Source organism: Megascapheus bottae, chromosome 34 (genome assembly GCF_031878675.1).
Source record: "Megascapheus bottae isolate mThoBot1 chromosome 34, mThoBot2.hap1, whole genome shotgun sequence".
NCBI lineage: Eukaryota > Metazoa > Chordata > Mammalia > Rodentia > Geomyidae > Megascapheus > Megascapheus bottae.
In genome coordinates, this window is record NC_143542.1 from 381,947 (window position 1) to 400,496 (window position 18,550).

The following is an 18,550-nucleotide window of genomic DNA, read 5'->3' on the forward strand; positions in this document are numbered from 1 at the left end:
GCAGAGTTTTGGGGCTGTGCAGACCTGATTTGTCTGGAGGCTACCCCCTCCCAACACCAGCTAACCCTGTACCCTCCAGCTCTGCCATTCCCATAGATAAATTCAGTTTATTTATAAGACCTTCTGTCAGCTGGGTCTTAAGGATTTGCTGGCACATAAAAGCCCAATCTAAAAGCTCATTTCTTATAGATGTTTGAGATTGATACTCTACACTTTTCCTTTCTCCCTCCCTCCCTCCTTCTCTCTCTCCCTCACTTGCTTACTTGCTTTCTTACTTGTTTGCTTACTTGTTTGCTTCTTCAACTGGTACTGGTACTTAATCTCAGGGACTGGGTGTTGCCAACATTGGCTTTTTCATTTAAGGGCTACTACTCTACCACTTGAGCCGTATTATCTCCACTTCTGGCATTTTGGTGGTTAATTGGAGCTGAGTCTCCCAGACTTGCCTGCCTGGGCTGGCTTCGAACCATGATCATCAGATCTCAACCTCCTGAGTAGCTAGGATGACAAGCATGAGCCACCAGCACCCAGCTTCTCTGCATTGTTTTACTGCAGTCAGAGATTTGTCAGAATCGAGGACTATGAATGCTTGTTTTAATTAAGTGCCACTTCTGTCCAAACTCACCCAGTTCTGACTTTTGCATGGTCTCTTCCTTAGAGCCTATTAACAAGAGAAAGTGTTTTTTTCTTAAAAGAACTAAAGAGGACCCTCTCTATTGGGAAGATCTTGGGGTCCAGATAGCATAATCCCGGCTGAGAGTAATTCATAGTTAGAAAGGGATTCCTTCCCAAAAGGCTGAACCCTGCCTCCAGCCGCATCTCAGAGCTTCATAGTGGGTTCCTTATATCTGGGCTCCTGCCTGCTTCAGTCATTGGGGCGTCAGCCCCGATTTTCCCTCCTCAGATCTCAAATCCCAGCCTCTCTATCTCCCAACCTCTACTTCCTTCTCCCACTGCCCAAGGAGCCAACTCACCTCTATCCAGCTGTTGTCAACCCATGGGCATCATAGCGGAATGGCATCTATCTACTGTGCATCTATCTACTGTGTCTTAGGGGTTTTTGGGGGAGAGGGGAGGCAGAAATTACTGAAATTTGAATGCAAGGCTTCACAATTTCTGGTCAGGGATTCCACTGCATGAGCTACATCTTCAACCCCTTTCTGCACTGGTTATTTTTAAGGCAAAGGCATCAATTTATGCTCAGGCCATTCAGAGCTTGACAGACACACACTACTGTGCTCACCCCTATGGCTGCCATAACAGGCACACACTAGCAGGCCCAGCCACTGATTGAGATGGAGTCTCTTGAGCTTCTTTTTTGCCTTGGCTGGCCTTGAACCAAGATCCATGTATCTCTGCCTCCCAAAAAGCTAGGATTACAGGTTTGAGGCACACATGGGGACCCAGCCATTAGTTTGTTGTTGTTCTTTTTTTTCTTAAATAAAGTCTTCAGCTAAGAATCTAAGCAGATAAATTTATATAGTTCCCACTAGGCACCAGTAGCTTATACCTATATAAATCCTAACTACTAAGGAAACTGAGATCTGAGAATCATGGTTCAAAGACAAACTGGACAGAAAGGTCGTGAGATGCTTATCTCCAGTTAACTAGCAAAAAAAAGGAAAAGAAAAAAAAATGAAGTGTTTCTCAAGTGGTAGAATACAAGCTTTCAGTGTAAACACTAAGGGACAGCACCCAGGCCCTGAGTTTAAGCCCCAGTACCCAGGGGACACACACACACACACACACACACACACACACACACACACACACACACACACACACACACACACACACACCTCTCTCTCTGCTGGGCTGTCCCAGTCTACCCAACCATGAGTCTGTCAGCAAGATTTTTTTTTTCCCCCAGAAGCCCTTGGGAATGAATGTCTGGTTTCTCCAAAGTGTGGGGTCTCAGGAAGCAGCTTTGATCTTGCTTTAGAAAATGAAGCCTGTTTGAATTCATCTGAGTCTGGGTTTTTTGCTTAGCTTGTACTTCTAGACTTTTCTCTCTCCCCATCTCTCTCTTTAATGCCAGATTTGCCTTCATTGCTTTGCAGCCGCTAAGTTCAGGAAATCCTTTGATTCCTTCTGCTCCTGAGTAGGTCAAAGAGAAAACCCTGTCCTGCCCAGGGAGAGCTGGAAGACAGGGAGGGGAGAGGAGGATAGCTGCCCCCCATTATCCCAGGGCCCTTCTGCAAGCCCAGGCTGGCCCAAGTCCTCACCCTGGCACCAAAAGGGAACTCAGAAATGAGTTCAGAGATGGCAGTTAAGTCGCCCCACACAGAATAGCTATGAGAAGCAGCGTCAAGAGAGAACCCCAGGTTTCAAAGTCCCCCCAATCCCATGGAACACAACTTTCTCTGTGGAATTCTCCTCCTCCTCCTCCTCCTCCTCCTTCTCCTCCTCCTCTTTCTTCCTCCTTCTCTTCTTCCTCCTCCTCCTCCTCCTTCCTCTTCTTCTCTACTAGAGCTTGAACTCAAGGCCTCACATTTACTAAGCCAGTGTTTTACACTTGAGCTCTGCTCCCAGCCTTACTCTGAAGTTTTCCAGACCTGTGACACTCAACCTAGTCACCTGGGCCAGCCTATGCCCTTCTATGGAGGGAGACAGGCCTAGGTGGCTCCTCCAGAGCCAGATACCGTCCCCCCCCCCCCCCCCCCCGCACTGCCCAACCTCAGCCCCATGCAGCAGAGATGGGATCTGCCCAGTGCTCATAATTATAAACGTCTTTTCCTGCCATGCTGCCTGGGTGAACCTGGGGAATCCTCCAGATCATCTGCACCTTGTCCAGTTCCAGGGGGGAAGAAGGTCCTTATGTGGCCCTCTGCTGGTGGTGGCCAGAGCACCACCCTGCATAAGTGAACAGACCCATGTAATAGCGTTTCCAGGGAGGACAAAAGGTTCCCTCCTTGGGGACCACTGAGTAACTCTGGGACAGTCACACCGCCCTTTGTGGGTACACAGCCCTTTGGGGTCAGGAGTCTAAGGATGTGAATTCACTACTCTCTGGCCACCAGGGAGCTCACTGGCTCTGTCTTAATGGACATAGAGCCCTATTTGATCCTCGCTGGACAAGTGGACACAAAATGGTATTCATCTCACCCCAAGTCACACAGCAGGTGAGATGAGTACCCCGCCCACCAAGCCCCATCTCTCCACTCTGAGTGCAGTTTTACTACCAGCATTGCATCTGGAGAGGAAGGAACGGGCACTGCAAAATGCATTTTTCCTTTCAACATGATAGCATCTAAACCCAGCTTAGGCAAGACAGGAAGCCCAACAGAGCCATCCAATCTCACAGTTCCAGCCAGTGAGAGATGAGATAGAGATTTGTTTTCTTTTTTTCCATCTGAAAATAGAGCTGTTGCCTAAGCTGAGCCTGGGATTTCTTTTCCGCCCCCAAATCTCTGGATTGCTGATTAAACAGTATCAGCACCCTGGGGCCACACAAGCTGATATCTCTCAGATCCTTCCTTCTACCATAATTATCCAGCCCTAGTTGTGAAGTGCTGAGGCCTGGGGAGGGAGGGGGGACAGGGAGAGGCAGGAGGCTGAGCCAGGGGAGCTGGTCCTGGCTTGCTGTGCCTAGGGCAAGGTGAGTGTGCCGTGGGCCCTGCTGGCACTTCTGCCTCCATGGGCCTCAGCTTGTAGATTGGTAATGCTGCCCCATCCCCTAAGAGTTTTCAGGGAGATCCTGGGAAAGTTCTGGACATGTTACTCAGGGAAGAAGTAACATAACTGAACCTCTAGAGCCCCAAGTGTTCAAGGGTCTCCTTGTCAGGCAAATGAAGCTTAGGGCTGTGGGGCTGTGATCTGCTCGGAAGCCCACGCCCCCTCCCCTGCCAAGGGGGAAGGCTTAAACCCTTGAACGAAGGTACCTGATAAGTAGATAGGAACTTGTAAATTCTTAAAGAAAAATCGAGCTGTAATCCACACAGCATAAAACTCATCATCGTAAACAAGTGACTGAGTGATTCCAGCAATTCTTGATGTGCTCAAACCTGACCCCTCACTAAATCCAGAACCCAGAACCAAACCCCCATACCTGTCACAGAACCCCAAGATTGTCCCCCAGCCCTTAGCTGCTCTGGGTGGTTTGTGTAAGTAGAATCCCACTCATGACTTACCCTGGCTTTTCTCACTGTGCAGGAGGTTCTTAGTGGCTCATTCAAGCTACAGCTTGTATCTGAGCCACATTCCTTTTCAGTGGCAAGTAATATTTCACCATATGAAAACTTGAATGTTTCTCTATCACCTGCCCAGCTTCTGGGCATTTGTGACACGTGTTATCACTGCTGCCTTGAACATTCTTAAGCTTGACAGAAATAGCTTCCCTCCTCTCTTTTGTGATTACCTTGAGGGGGACTGGCTGAGCTCCCTGCTCAGCCTCCTGCCGCTCCCTCCCCGCCACACCCTCTCCCCAGGCCTCAGCACGCCACAACCAGGTCTGGATAATTATGGTGGAAAGAAGGATCTGAGAGAGATCAGCTTTCCTTCGATGTCTGCACCCAGGTTCTGAAGCTCCAATCCTCTTGATACTTGGTCACAATTATCCCAGTTGCCTGGATAACCAATGGTCTTGCCATGAGCTTCTGGACCACTTGTGCTTCTTCAAGAAGCTGGAGCCAGGTACTGGTGGCTCACACCTGTCATTCCAGCTACTCAGAAGGCTGAGCTCTGAGGATTGTGGTTCAAAGCCAGCCAGACAGCCAACCCTAGTCCGTGAGACTCTTATCTCCAACTAACACCAAAAAACCTAAAGTGGAGCTGTGGCTCAGAGGGTAGAATGCTAACCTTAAGCAAAAGAAGCTCAGGGACAGCACTGAGGTCCTAAGTTCAAGACCAACACAGAAAAAGAAGATGTATACCTCCAATTCCATCCGTTGCCCATGTATTAGTCAGATTGTCTTTTTTTTTGTTATTGAGTTTTAAGTATTCCTTTTCTCACTCTGTGTGTGTGTGTGCGCGCGCGTGTGTGTGTGTGTGTGTGTGTGTGATTAATGATTGATCTCAAGGTGTTGAACTTGCTGGGCAGACACTCTACCTCTTCAGCCATTCCCCCACCCCTTTTACTTTTTAGTTTGTTCTGCAGGCAATCTCACATAATATTTGTCTACCAAGATCCTCCTACTTCTGCCTTCCAAGGAGTTAGGATTATGGGATGTACCACATGCCTGACCCAAAAGTGTTTCACATGTTCTAAATCCTAGAAAATGCTTGCCAAATGTATTCTTTGCAAAATTAGTTCCTCCTGTTCTGTGAAGTATTTCTTCGCTTTCTTGGTGATGTGAATCATTTGGGGGGTAACGGGGTGCTATTGAACATTGATTGTTCTGAGAGAGACAAAGTCGTTTGGATCCTTGCTCTGACTCCAAGCCTTGTGGCTCTAGAAGTTCAATTTTCCGAGCTAGAGGTGGCTGTTGAGGATGGGTGAGGATGGTGATGATTCCTGCCCAGGCAGATCTTGGCAGAACCCTGAGAAGGGTATGGGATGGCACATGGAACAAAGCCTGGCTAGGGACATCAGTCCCCTTGGGACCACATTGGGGGAATAACTGCAGGTGACCGCTTTGTCTCTCCATCAGCCAACAACATCTGCTTCTATGGAGAGTGCTCATACTACTGCTCGACGGAGCATGCCCTGTGCGGGAGACCGGACCAGATAGAGGGGTCCCTGGCTGCGTTCCTGCCAGACCTGTCCCTGGCCAAGCGGAAGACATGGCGGAACCCTTGGCGCCGTTCCTACCATAAGCGCAAGAAGGCAGAGTGAGTGCCGGGCCCCTGGCTGTGGCTGAGGAAAGTCTGGAGTATTATAGTACCCACAACCCAGTGAGGGGGTCAGGTTATTCTTATCCCGGGACACATAGAGGGTGACAGGGACATGTGCACCCCCAGTATATGTGTGACAACAGTGGCTGGGTTATGGGCTGGCCAGCAGAGTTCTGATCTGAGAATCAGAAACTCCTAGGAATAGCCCAGTGCTGGTGGCTCACACCTGTATCCTAGCTACTCAGGAGGCTGAGATCTGAGGATTGCAGTTCAAAGCCAGCCTGGGTAGGAAAGTTGTGAGATTCTTATCCGCAGTTAGCCACCAGAAAACTGGAAGTGGCACTATGACTCAAAGTGGTAGAGCAGTAGCCTTGAGCTTAAGAGCCCAGGGACAGAGTTCAAGTCCCATGACTAACAACATGTGCTTAGCCTGCCCTCCCTTGGGGTCCACATCCCCTCAATGCTTGAGCTCTGTTGGCCCCCTCCCAGCCCCATACTTTTACCAATGCCCTGTGGCCAGGGCTGGATGTCAGCAGACACTCAGTCTAAGGGATCAGCTCCAGTTCTTCCTAGCATCACCCCACTCGCTCCATGCCCTCCTGAACTGCACCCCCTTACCTGCTCAGAGGAGGAACCCCTCATGCTGGCTCTCTGCAGGTGGGAAGTAGACCCCGATTACTGTGAAGAAGTGAAGCAGACCCCGCCCTATGACAGCGGCCACCGCATCCTGGACATCATAGACATGACCATTTTTGACTTCCTCATGGGTATGTCCATCAGGGTGAGCTGGCCAATGGGAAGGCCAGGTCCAGACTCAGGTCCCACCCATGCAACACTGATTGGGCATAGTCAGCAATGGGGACCCTGGAGGCTTGAGGAGCAGCTTGATTGAGCCACTGTTGCTGGGCTGTGTGGGGCCTGAGCCTGCATGGGGGTGGGGGGAGAAGGGACAGAAGCCTCTGAGCATTCTTCATCCCCCTAGGGAACATGGACCGTCACCACTACGAGACCTTTGAGAAATTCGGAAATGAGACTTTTATCATTCACCTGGACAACGGGCGAGGGTGAGGCCTCCTGCCCTGAAGACCCCAGATGGCTGCCCACCTTCCTTGCCCATGGGTATCCAGCCCACCCCAGGGGAGAGTAGCAGGCCCCAGTGGAGATAGGCATCCCCTCCCACTGGGAAAGGCAGGGACAGGGGCACAGGGCTGGGAAATGGCCAGCTGCAGGGTCTCTGACAGTCCCCCTATGACTTATGTTTTGTTCACCTAGGGAAACTGAGACTAAAGACTGCTCCCCTCCCCCCCAAGAACAAGGTTGACAGGCAGACACCTGGGAAAAGCTATCTTGGAATTCCCAAAGTCCATTCTGAAATGACAACAAAAATGGCACACGCTGGATGCCATGAAGGCCTGCTTAACGCCTGGCTGGCCCCTCTGTGGTCATGGACCCCTGAAGAGATGTCACATGGGCTGTCCCAGGACTGGGTATCTGCAGCCATCAAGGGGTCCTCACAGCTCTTCCTTCTTTCCACAGGTTTGGGAAGTATTCTCACGATGAACTTTCTATCCTAGCACCTTTACAGCAGTGTTGCAGGTATGGTTTCCACCAGCCCTTAATGGATGCCCATCTGCCCCTCTGCCCAACACCCCCCATGTCCATCTGTCCAGATAGACAACCAATTTACTTGGGGACAGTACCCTTGGTGAACTGCCCACTACCAGTGTCCCCTAGGGACACAGGGCACCAGCTGTGCCACCAGGCCCTGCACATGTTCAAGGTAGAACCAACACTAGAACACAGCAGCCAGGAGGCCTTTGAGCTTGCCCCCCCCCCACCCCATCCAAGGTGCCAGCCTGCCTTGTCTTCCCAAGGCTGTCACCTCCAGTGCTCTCTCTTTCTTCCCCAGAATCCGGAAGTCCACCTACCTGCGGTTGCAGCTGCTGGCCAAGGAGGAGTACAAACTGAGCCTGCTGATGGCCGAGTCCCTGCGGAGGGATCGGGTGACACCTGTCCTATACCGTCTGCACCTGGACGCCCTGGACCGCCGGCTCCGCATCGCTCTGCAGGCCGTGCGGGATTGCGTGGACAAGCAGGGACTGGGCAGTGTGGTGGAGGATGACCTGGGCACGGAGCACACAGCCACCACTGAGAGGTAGTGACCTGTGCCCGTCTGTAATGACCTTGAGGAAGGAGGAGGGCGCAGCCACACAGGAATTAGAGGCAGCTTTGGGGCTATCCCCACACCTTGTGTGAACTGCGACCCTGGAGGCCTGGACCTTCCAAGTGTCTGCAACAGAGACTGAAGGAGTCGCCCGAAACTCACGACCCAGCAGCTGCAGTGGGAACACTATGTCCTTTTTAAGAAAGACACCATGCCTTTACTTACTGTTTTGTATTTATATAAGGTGTATATAACGCAACGGGCAGCGACCCACACAGACCTCACATTGCATCTGGGATTAAATGAGGGAGCAGAGTAGCTCCTACATGACCCCATTTCCTTGGCTCACTCTCAAACTCAGAACCTCAGTGGAAGTGAGTTCTCCCTCCAGGGGCTTCTGACCTCAGGCTGCCGATTTCTACCACCATAGAAGAGGACCTGGGCCCAAATGTGTGGACAGACAGGCTCCAGAGCATGGCTTTTGGGGTGTCAATGGCTAGTGTATGTACTTGTCCACTGCTTGGCAGTAGCTGGACCTTCCCTGTGGGCAGGGGCACTGCGCACCCCGGCTTTGATGGGGACAGTTGGTGTAGCAATGTTGCCCCATGGCCATGGGCCCTAGCCTCACAAGGCCAACTGTGCAACATTTCTGTGGATTGTTTTCAGTATGGTACAAGTCATAATAAAGATACAGCAAGTGTGGGTCCTGGCTTTGTCTTGGGTGGGGTCTTACCTCCTAGGCTTGGCTGTCTGTCTTGCCCCCTCCAGCCCACCTCCCAGACAGTGAGGCCTGGGCAAAGACCCATTTTCCCATGCCCAGGTGGCCAGGAGCCTGCAGTCCTACCGAGTCTGCAGAGGAAACTATTTGCTGAGCCCCAAGATAAACAGATAGGGGAACCCTCAGCTTCCAAGAAGCAGGACAGGGGACAAGAGCTGCCATTTCTCTCCCATAAGGATCAGAGGAACAAATTTGCAGCAGGTCCTGGGCGACAGTGTCCTACCTACCTTGCCTGGAGGGCTGAGCCCAGCAGAACCCCCCCAGGACCAGGACCCTGGGGTCCTGGGACAGCTAGCTCCCCCTCACAGCTAGCTGTGGACTGAGCCCAGAAGCCCAGCTCCTTCCAGCTGGTGGAGTCCCCTGCTGGGGTCAAATGTCTGGAGCAGGGTCCAGGGGCAAGGTGACAGAGGCCTCTATACTCTGTACTGGTTGGTTAGCAGGGGGACGGGGGGTTGTTACTATAAAGGTGATGTACAGGGGGCTTCCAGGTATATATGTTGGGTACTGAATACATTTCTTTTGTGGACAATGTCATCCTTTCCCTCACTGTCTCCCAGTTTTTCTCTCCCATCCTTACACACAGTTCATTTTCAATACACTCTCGAATGAATACCTCTGTACTCTTGTATCACAAGAATCCTTGCCGGGCACTGGTGGCTCATACCTGTAATCCTAGCTATTCAGAAGAAGAGGAAGAAGAGGAAGAAGAGGAAGAAGAAGAAGAAGAAGAAGAAGAAGAAGAAGAAGAAGAAGAAGAAGAAGAAGAAGAAGAAGAAGAAAAAGAAATAGAAGAAGAAGAAGAAGAAGAAGAAGAAGAAGAAATAGAAGAAGAAGAAGAAGAAGAAGAAGAAGAAGAAGAAGAAGAAGAAGAAGAAGAAGAAGAAGAAGAAGAGGAGGAGGAGGAGGAGGAGGAGGAGGAGGAGGAGGAGGAGGAGGAGGAGGAGGAGGAGGAAGACAAGAAAAGAAAACTGTCGGTATAGGACCTAGGCTCTGAGTTCAAGTCCCAATACCTGCACACACACACACACATGAAGAATCTTGAGCATCAGTAACTCACTCCTCCAGCTACTCAAGAAGCTGAGACTTGAGGATTGCAATTCAAAGCCAGCCCAGGCACAAAGGTCTGAAACTCATTATCTCCAAAAAAAAAAAAATCTCAGAAAAAGCTGGAGGTGGCACTGTGGCCCAAGTGGTAGAGTGCTAGCCTTGAGCACAAAGAGGCTCAGGGACAGCGTCCAGGCCCTGAGTTCAAGCCCCAGGATTGTCCACCCCCCAAAAAGGAGCCAAGAGCTAGGTGTGACTTGCCAACCCAGCTCTCCTATTCTAGGTATATCCTTACTGGTGGCTGGTCCTCCTCCACTGTCGGGGTATACAGCTGTAGTGAGCTGTAGACCTGGAAGTAACACTGAACATGAAGGCACCTTGTTTTTTCTCATTTCCCCATATGGGAAACTGAGGCTGAGAGGGAAGAGTTAAGGGGATTCCCAGAACAGCCTAAAGTCCCAGAGGAACACAAAGGCCCCTGTGGGACTCCAAATCCCTAACTGGGCTCCAGCTTTGGTGAATCTTGGAAGGGAAGCATTGGGTGACAGAGTGACCCAGAAAACTCCCCATCTTCCTGCCTTAGCACAAAGCCCAACATTTACCCAGTGGAGGAGGCAGCAGAGTTACCTCCTGCTTGTCCTTCTGCCAGGGGACAGGCCAGCCATAGCTTCACATGTGGGTCTGAGGACTAGGGACATTCTGACTGTCACCAGCCTGGTGGGGACCCATCACATCTCCACCCCATCCCTCCAGTGTCTTCATGGCTTTGGCCAGTCATAAACAGCCCTACAAAGACCTGTGGCTGACCCTGTCATTATCAGAGACTCACCTAGATGAGTCACTGCTCTCCACACAGCCCATGGGGACATTAAGGGGACCAAAGTCACCAAAGACACATTATCTCCTGGGAATAGAAAGGATATCACCCAGATCCTGAGTCCCAGGGCTGATACCCAGTCTCCAGTGACACTCTGAGGGACGGGATCTTTATGGAGGAGAAACCAATTAGATAAATTCACCTAATCCTCTGGGGGACAGTCCCAGAGGGACAAACTATGAGGAGATGGGAAAAAGCCAGCCCAGGGACCCATATCAGAAGGAGACCCCCCTGCTCCTTCTGGCCCTGGGGCTCTAGCCCCCATCACTGTGAGAACAGAGTTCTAGGGTTCACTACTTTGGTTTGGGGGTCCCTGGAACCTGATGCCCAGGGCTTAGGTGAGACATGCTAGGACTAAGGACACACGTAGCAGGTAGCAGGCAGGGTTATAGATAGGATGAGACTGGGACGGGGAGAGACAAGAAGCAGGTAGACTATTAAGAGAACCATCACTCCATGGAGGTGCAGAGTCTGAAACAGCAAAAGGGGAATATTTCCTCTCTCTCCCTCCCTCCCTCCCTCCCTCTTGCTCGGTCCTGGTCCTGGATCTTGAACTCAGGGCCTGGGTACATTGTCCTTAGACCTTTTTTTGCTCAAGACTGGCACTCTACTAACTTGAGCCAAACCTCCTTTTCAGGCTTTCTTGTTGATTACTGCAAGATAAGAGTCTCACAGACCGACTTCACACTGCAATCCTCACATTCCAGCCTCTGACTAGCTCGGATTACAACCAGTGTCGTCAGTGCTAGGTATTCAGCCTTAATCTAATTAATGCTTAACAAATTTGGGGGCTAGGAGGATGGAGGGATATGCAAGAAGCAGGGGAGCAGAGGTTGGCATATGGGTGAGCCTGGCTCGGGGATGTCAGTGATCCATCACAGTGAATGGCAAGATCTTTTGATGAGCTGAGTGGAGGCAAGGGAGGAAAGGAGGAGAAAGGGACACTTCCAGAATGTCACTGGAGTCCTCAGGGAGGGAAGGGAGGACAAGGAGGGATAGTGAGGACAAGGACACATATTCACCTGCAGGTCTCAAGCGTACGTATGAACTGCAGGTTGGCTCCAGTCACCTGGGCAGATACAAAACCCAGGGATGCAGCCTTGGGCATGGTGAGAAAATGACCAAGGGAGTGACCAGAAAGTCGGTGAGAAGATCCAGGCACCATGGTGCACACCTATCATCCTAGTTACTCAGGAGGCCAAGGTCTGAGAACTGAGGTTCGAAGTCAGGAAAGTCCATGAGACTCTTATCTCCAGTTACCCAGCAAAAAGCCCGAGTGGAGGTGTGGCTCAGTTGATAGAACACCAAGTGAGAGCACAAGGACATGAATTCCAACCTCAGTGCCAACACAAAAGGAAGCAGGGAAGGAGGGAAGGAAAGGAGGGAGGGAAAGGGAGGGAGTAGAGAGATGAGAGCTGAGGGGAGAGGAGGGGAGGGGAGGGAAGGAGATGGGAGGGGAGGGCAGGGAAGGAAGAGGCATTTCCTGCCCAGGACATCTACTCAGGACTGCAGAACCTTCTTCAGTGCTGGCTATATCCAGGTGTGTCTGGCCTGCTGTGCACAGGGGAGGCCAGTATCCTTGGGGCACCTGCTCTGCCTGGTCCATTGCACCATCTAGAGGAGAACCAGAGAAAAACAACAGCCTATCCTCAGCCAGTCTCAAATCCAAGCCAGCTGGACCCTACCAGTGTCCAGGGCTTCAGGGTCCCCCACCAGCCTCACACAGTCAAGCCTAAAGGTGGTCAGAATTCAGCTTGTAGCTACTTTGGGCCCAGCATATATCTGGCTTTCCAAAAATTTCTGTTTGATCAATAGATTCTCTAATGTATACATTATTCATTCTTTTTTTTTATTTTGCCACTCCTGAGGCTTGAACTCAGAGCCTGGGCACTGTCATTGGTCACTTTTGCTCAAGGCTAGTAGTACTCTGCCACTTGAGTCCACAGCACCACTTCCAGCTTTTTCTGAGTATGTGATTCCAAGGAATCGAACCCAGGGCTTCGTGCATGCCAGGCGAGCACTCTCCCACTATGCTATGCTTCCGGGCCATGTATACAGTCTTTTGTTGTCAATTAGAGTTTAAACTCCAGGAGTTGTGCTTGTTAAACAGATGCTCTTACTTGAGCCACAGAACTTACTTTGTGTGGGGGAGGGGAGGGGTCATGGGGCTTGAACTCTGGGCCTGGGCGCTATCCCTGAGCTCTTCAGCTCAAGGCTCCCAGCCTACCCCTTGAGCCACAGCCCCACTTCCTGGTTTCTAGTGGTTAATTGGAGATAAGAGTCTCACAGGCTTTAGTGTCCAGGCTGGCTTTGAACATTGATCCTCAGATCTCAACCTCCTGAGTAGCTAAGATTACAGATGTGAGCCACCGTGCCCTGCTACTTTTTCTGTTTTTACTGTTCAGATAAGATGTCACATTGTTCTTTTTGTTGTTTTGCCGAGGCTGGCCTAGACAAAAGATTCTTTAACCTACAACCCCCACAAAGTTGGAATTATAGGCACATGCCCCGGCACCCAGCTTTTTTGTTGAAATGATTATCGCAATACCTTTTTACTCAGGTGGGCCTTACACGTCAGTCCTCTTGATCTCTACATTCTGGATAGGTCGGATTACAGACATGAGCCGCGGCACCTGGCTCATGCCTGTAGATGTAATATAAATGTAGTACAAACGTCCTTAACAAGTGGTGAAGATGATTCCTGCCCGCTGACGAAGGTACTGAGGCACAAAGTAAGAAGTTATGAATATATCCAGAAGGCAGTGGCACTGGCACACTCTGGCCTCATGGAAACTTCTGGAAGCCACCACTTCCATGGTACCATAGGGCCTTTGCATGTCCAGAAATCTCATCCTAGAACTCATGTCCCTGTTTCCTCTCCTCACTTGGTTTATCTCTGTTCTGAACATGATTCAAACAGTCCCTGGGCTTAGTCAACCCCTCCTGTCTCAGTGTGTCCTCTTCTCTGCCTCCACCCTCATCCACATACTAGAAATCACATGCCATGTCTTAGATCCATCTGCCAGTATTCATTTCCGCTAGACAGGACATTCCACACAGAAGACCTCTGTTTTGTGACACAACCCACCTGTGCCACAGCACCATAACCGAGCATAGTAGTGCATGTCTATAATCCCATCGGATACTCAGAAATAGGGTCTAAGGCCAGTATAGCGTTAAGAGTGAGATAAATTGGAGGGCCAGGAGTTTGGCCTAGTGGTACAGTGTTTGCCTAGCATGCATGAAGCCCTGAGTTCAATTCCTCGGTATCACATACATAGAAAAAACCAGAAGTGGTCCTGTGGCATAAGTGGCAGAGCTCTAGCCTTGAGAAAGCCCAAAGACAGTTCAGGCTCTGAGTTCAAACCCCAGGACTGGCAAAAATGTCCAATAAAATAAACGAGCTGGATGCTGGTGGCTCACGCCTGCCATCCTAGCTCCTCAGGAGACTGAAATCTGAGGATCGCAGCTTGAAACCAGACCAGGAAAGAAAGTCTATGAGACTCTTATTTCCAATTAACTGCCAGAAAACCAGAAGTGGAACTGTTACTCAAAGTGGTAGAACACTAGCCATTATCTGAGTTCAGGCCTCACAACTGACCAAAAAAATATTTAAAAAATAAGATAAACTTGACCTAGTTAGCCAGGAGGCCGAGCTCTAAGGATCATTGTTCAAAGCCAGCTAGGGGAAGAAAGTCTGACACTCATGCCTCCAATTAACCAGGAAAAAAACAAAACAAAAGAAAAAAACCAGAAGTGTATGCATGACTCAAGTAGTAGCTTTGAGTGAAAAAGTTAATGGACAGCACCTGGGCCCCGAGTTTAAGTCCCGGTAGTAGTACGAAAGAAGGAAAGAAAAGAAAGAAAGAAAGAAAGAAAGAAAGAAAGAAAGAAAGAAAGAAAGAAAGAAAGAAAGAAAGAAAGAAAGAAAGAAAGGAAGGAAGGAAGAAAGAGAGACAAAAAAAGAAAGAAAGAAAGAAAGAAAGAAAGAAAGAAAGAAAGAAAGAAAGAAAGAAAGAGGGGCCAGGAACTTGGCCTAGTGGTTAAAGTGCTGGCCTAGCAAGCATGAAGACCCGGGTTCGATTCCTTGGTACCACATATATAGAAAAAGCTGGAAGTGGTGCTGAGGCTCAAGTGGTAGAGCTCTAGTCTTGAGAAAACCCAAGGACAGTGCTCAGGCCCTGAGCTCAAGGCCAGGACTGGCAAAAAAAAAAAAAAAGAAAGAAAGAAAAAGAAAATGAAAGAAAGAAAAAGAGAGAAAGAAAGAGAGGGAAACCTGCTAGGTGAACCCTAGAAGCCGCTGTACTGCAATCAAGTGGCCCTATAATCCAAACTACTCAGGAGACTGAGGTCTGAGAAAATAGAAGGCTTAGAGCATGGCTTGCATGGCATTTGCTTAGCACTTACTTACAAGGTTCTGGGTTCAATCCCCAGTAGAGTAGGTTCTGTATACTTTCCCCTGGCTCTCCTCTGTGGGCGGTTACTATAGTGAGCAGCCTGTGGAGGCCCAGGGAATGAAGAATCTGAGGCTCAACCAATCCAGCCTAAGTCCCTAGATCAGATTCCCAGCTAAGCCCACAAGGAAATGCTGACCTTCAGAAATCTTGTACAATGACAAATCCTAAACTTACTCTGCTGTGTTATTCAGTGGTAGATACCCAATACACCCTGCCTAGGCTTTTCTCTTCTTTTTTAATAAGGATTCCTGGCATTGAATTAAGGACTGTTTTTTTCTTTTCTTTTCTTTCTTTTTTTTTTTTTTTTTTTGTCTGTTGTGGGGCTTGAACTCTGGGCCTGGGTGCTGGCACCCAGCAAAAACTGCCTTTGAAAAGTCCAAAATGGCTTCCTTTCAAGATTCTTAGCTATTTATTTCTAAAGAAACTTGTCTTTGGAGATTCACAATGGATGAGAATTATTAGGAGGCAGGGAAGAGGGATGGTAGGTGTGGAGAATCACTATCGAGTCACTGATGCCCTAAGTCCAGGCGCATCCTATCTCTTCTTTAGTCTCATTGTTGTTTCTAAGTGAACTGGAGAGTTGGGGAAGAGGAACCAGCCTCTCCCTGGGGTTCTGGGATAGGAGTGAAGCATTGTGAGAACACTGTCAAATACTGTTATATCTCTGCATATATATATATATATACATGTATATATATACATATATACATATATACATGAACTCTAGGCTTGGGCATTTCCCTGAACTCTTCAGCTCAAGGCTACTGCTCTACCACTTGAGCCATGGCACGACTTCTGGCTTTCTGGTAGTTAACTGGAGATAAGAGTCTCATGAACTGGCCCGGGTGTTTGGCCTAGTGCTAGAATGCTTGCCTAGCATGCATGAAGACCCGGGTTCAATTCCTTGGTACCACATACATAGAAAAAAGCCAGCACTGGTGCTGTGAGTCAAGTGGTAGAGCTCTAGCCTTCAGAAAACCCAAGAACAGTGGTCAGGCCCTGAGCCCAAGCCCAGGACTGGCAAAAAAAAAAAAAAAAAAAAAAAGAGTCTCATGGATTGTTGTGCCCAGCATGGCTTTGAACCAAGATCCTCAGATCCTCAACCTCCTAGAATTACAGGGGTGAGCCCATAAGACTTTGGGGACTGGAGCTACTTGAGTCCTGGTTGACAGTTGTCAGACCTTCCTTGCTGCTCTACTGCCCTGAGCACCGGACCATGCCCCAAACCTCGAAGAATCGACCCTACAATCCCAGCTGCTTGCTGCTCCAAACACAGCTCTAGCTATAGAAGACACTGCCCAGGCCAGAGCTTATACCAGACCTTCTGCCATCCTCAGATTCTGAGCCTCCTTGAACTCAAACAGTCTTCTTCACCCAGGCCAGAGAGAGAGAGAGTACTTCCCTTGGAGGACATGAGAAGGCCTGTGATGGATAAAAATATAATTTCTCAATTGCATGTCAGGCTGAGCTGTGACTGGTGTAAATACAGTGCTTCGTTTGCATGAAAGGTTGCTATGATTGGTAAAAAAAAAATACTATTTGCTGTGCTGTGTTTGGTGCAAATTCAGTCTTTTATTTGCATGAAGAACCATGATTGGTACAAACACCCTTACCATGCTGCCTTTGGGCTATATAAGCAGGCTGTTCTCAATTTTTGAGTCACCTGAGAGACACCTATTCTAGCCCTTATTGTTGTAACATTTTCTGGTCTTTTCTTGTCTACCTTCCATCACTATTGTTAGTAGCCTCAGCTGAGCTGGTAACACAAAGAGAAGAAAATGGGAAAAGTGGCAGAGTAGAAGCAGTGGCAGTTGGGGGAGCCACATTTTCTGGAAGAGTTCCAGAAAGTGGCCAGTGCAGAAACATGGGGACAGAGGAGGGGACAATGAGAACTGACAGGGGTAGAGAGGAATAGGAAAATAGGGAGCAGCTGAACAAAAATAGGGGGCCAAGCTGCCAAGCCTTGAGTCTCAAGGGTCTCAGACCTCCTAGACTAGAGCTATAACACAGTCAAGTGTAGGAACAAAGACTCCCAGTACCGCAGGCCCACTGAGGAACCTGAACCCTGGCAAGGACTGCCTGATGCTGCTACCCCCAGCTTGTGGAAGCTCAGGATTACAGCAGATGCCAATGCAGGGCCACTGAGGTTAAAGCCCAGAGCAATCAGCCTCAAGCCTAATGAGAGCCCTAATTCTCTGGCTTCTAAAACCTGGAGCAACACTCTCTGAGGTTAGACTGTGAATTTCCTGGGCCTGATAATCCAGCCCCTAAATCGGAGGCAATCAAACAAGGAATGGTAACTTGGGAATAAATTGCTCTTTGCCTGCTCAGAACTCGTATGTGGAGAGAGCAGAGGGGCCTGACCTGCTGATAGGTGACTCTAGGACATCTTCCAGGTGACAAGAGTTTCTCCTCCCTCCCTCCCCCCACCTCATGGTATACCCTGGTTTCATTTGCAGGAGCATCAGCTGTAAAACACCATGTTTGTATAAGAATGGAGCACAGCAGGGACCTATAGAATCCCAACTGCTGCTCAGCCTGGATTTCCTCAGAGAAGTCCCATTTAACCCAGGGAGAAACAGCTAATGATTGGCTCATATCCAGATCCCCAGGAAGCTACAGTAGACATGATGGTGACAAAACACAAATCCTTTAGTCTGAGTCTCAGCTGAGACAGCTGAGAGCTCAAGATCCTGTCCTGAGATGTGAACTGAATTCCCATGGCTAATGGCACAGGTGCAGAAATGTAACATGTCCTCAAAGTGACATTCCCTGGACCTCCAGCCAGGGCCTCTGCCTAGTCCTGAGGACACTGAGGCAGTCATCCACTATGTGACACATACTACCTGCCCTCCCCTCATGGGTGAACGTCCACTGGGGAGTGGACACCATCCTTGATATTGAAGATGGGGAGGGCAAGGCCAGCAGCTGGGTGTGAGCTGTGGGTGCTGAGGAGCGAGGTCATAAAGAGGTAAAGAACAAGCCAGGGACAGGGGCTAGGCCCCAAGGTCACAAAGATCATGGGCTTTGGGCTATGCACCGGGCAGAACTCAGAGGAATGGGATGCCTGCAGCTCAGGCTATAATATTGCCTACTTACTCAGGAGGCTTGAGAGCTAAGGGTTATGGTTCAAAGCCAGTCCATGAGACTTCTCTCCAGTTAACTAGCAAAAATCCAGAAGTGGGGGCCGGGAGTTTGGCCTAGTGGTAGAGTACTTGCCTAGCATGCACAAAGACCCAGGTTCGATTCCTTGGTACCATATTAAAAAAACAAACAAAATAACAACAACAGCAACAACAACAAAAACAACAAAAACCCAGCCAGAAGTGGTGCTGTGGCTCAAGTGGTAGAGCTCTAGCCTTGAGAAAGTCCAAGGGCAGTGCTCAGGCCCTGAGCTCAAGCCCAGGACTGGCAAAAAAAAATATATCCAGGAGTGGAGATGTGGCTCAAGTGGTAAA

The 18,550-nt window shown here is 49.5% G+C and overlaps 1 protein-coding gene across 1 annotated transcript in view; it reads left to right on the forward strand.

The window, feature by feature from the left end:
- Window positions 1-7,942, forward strand: part of Fam20c (FAM20C golgi associated secretory pathway kinase) — a 47,582-nt gene extending 39,640 nt beyond the window's left edge. Inside the window, exons 6-10 of the mRNA XM_090324037.1 lie at window positions 5,589-5,769; window positions 6,430-6,539; window positions 6,755-6,836; window positions 7,309-7,368; window positions 7,682-7,942. Coding sequence (XP_090180163.1) covers window positions 5,589-5,769; window positions 6,430-6,539; window positions 6,755-6,836; window positions 7,309-7,368; window positions 7,682-7,931 — 683 coding nt within the window. The 3' untranslated portion in view covers window positions 7,932-7,942. The remainder of the gene's footprint in view (window positions 1-5,588; window positions 5,770-6,429; window positions 6,540-6,754; window positions 6,837-7,308; window positions 7,369-7,681) is intronic.
- Window positions 7,943-18,550: the final 10,608 nt, after the last annotated feature.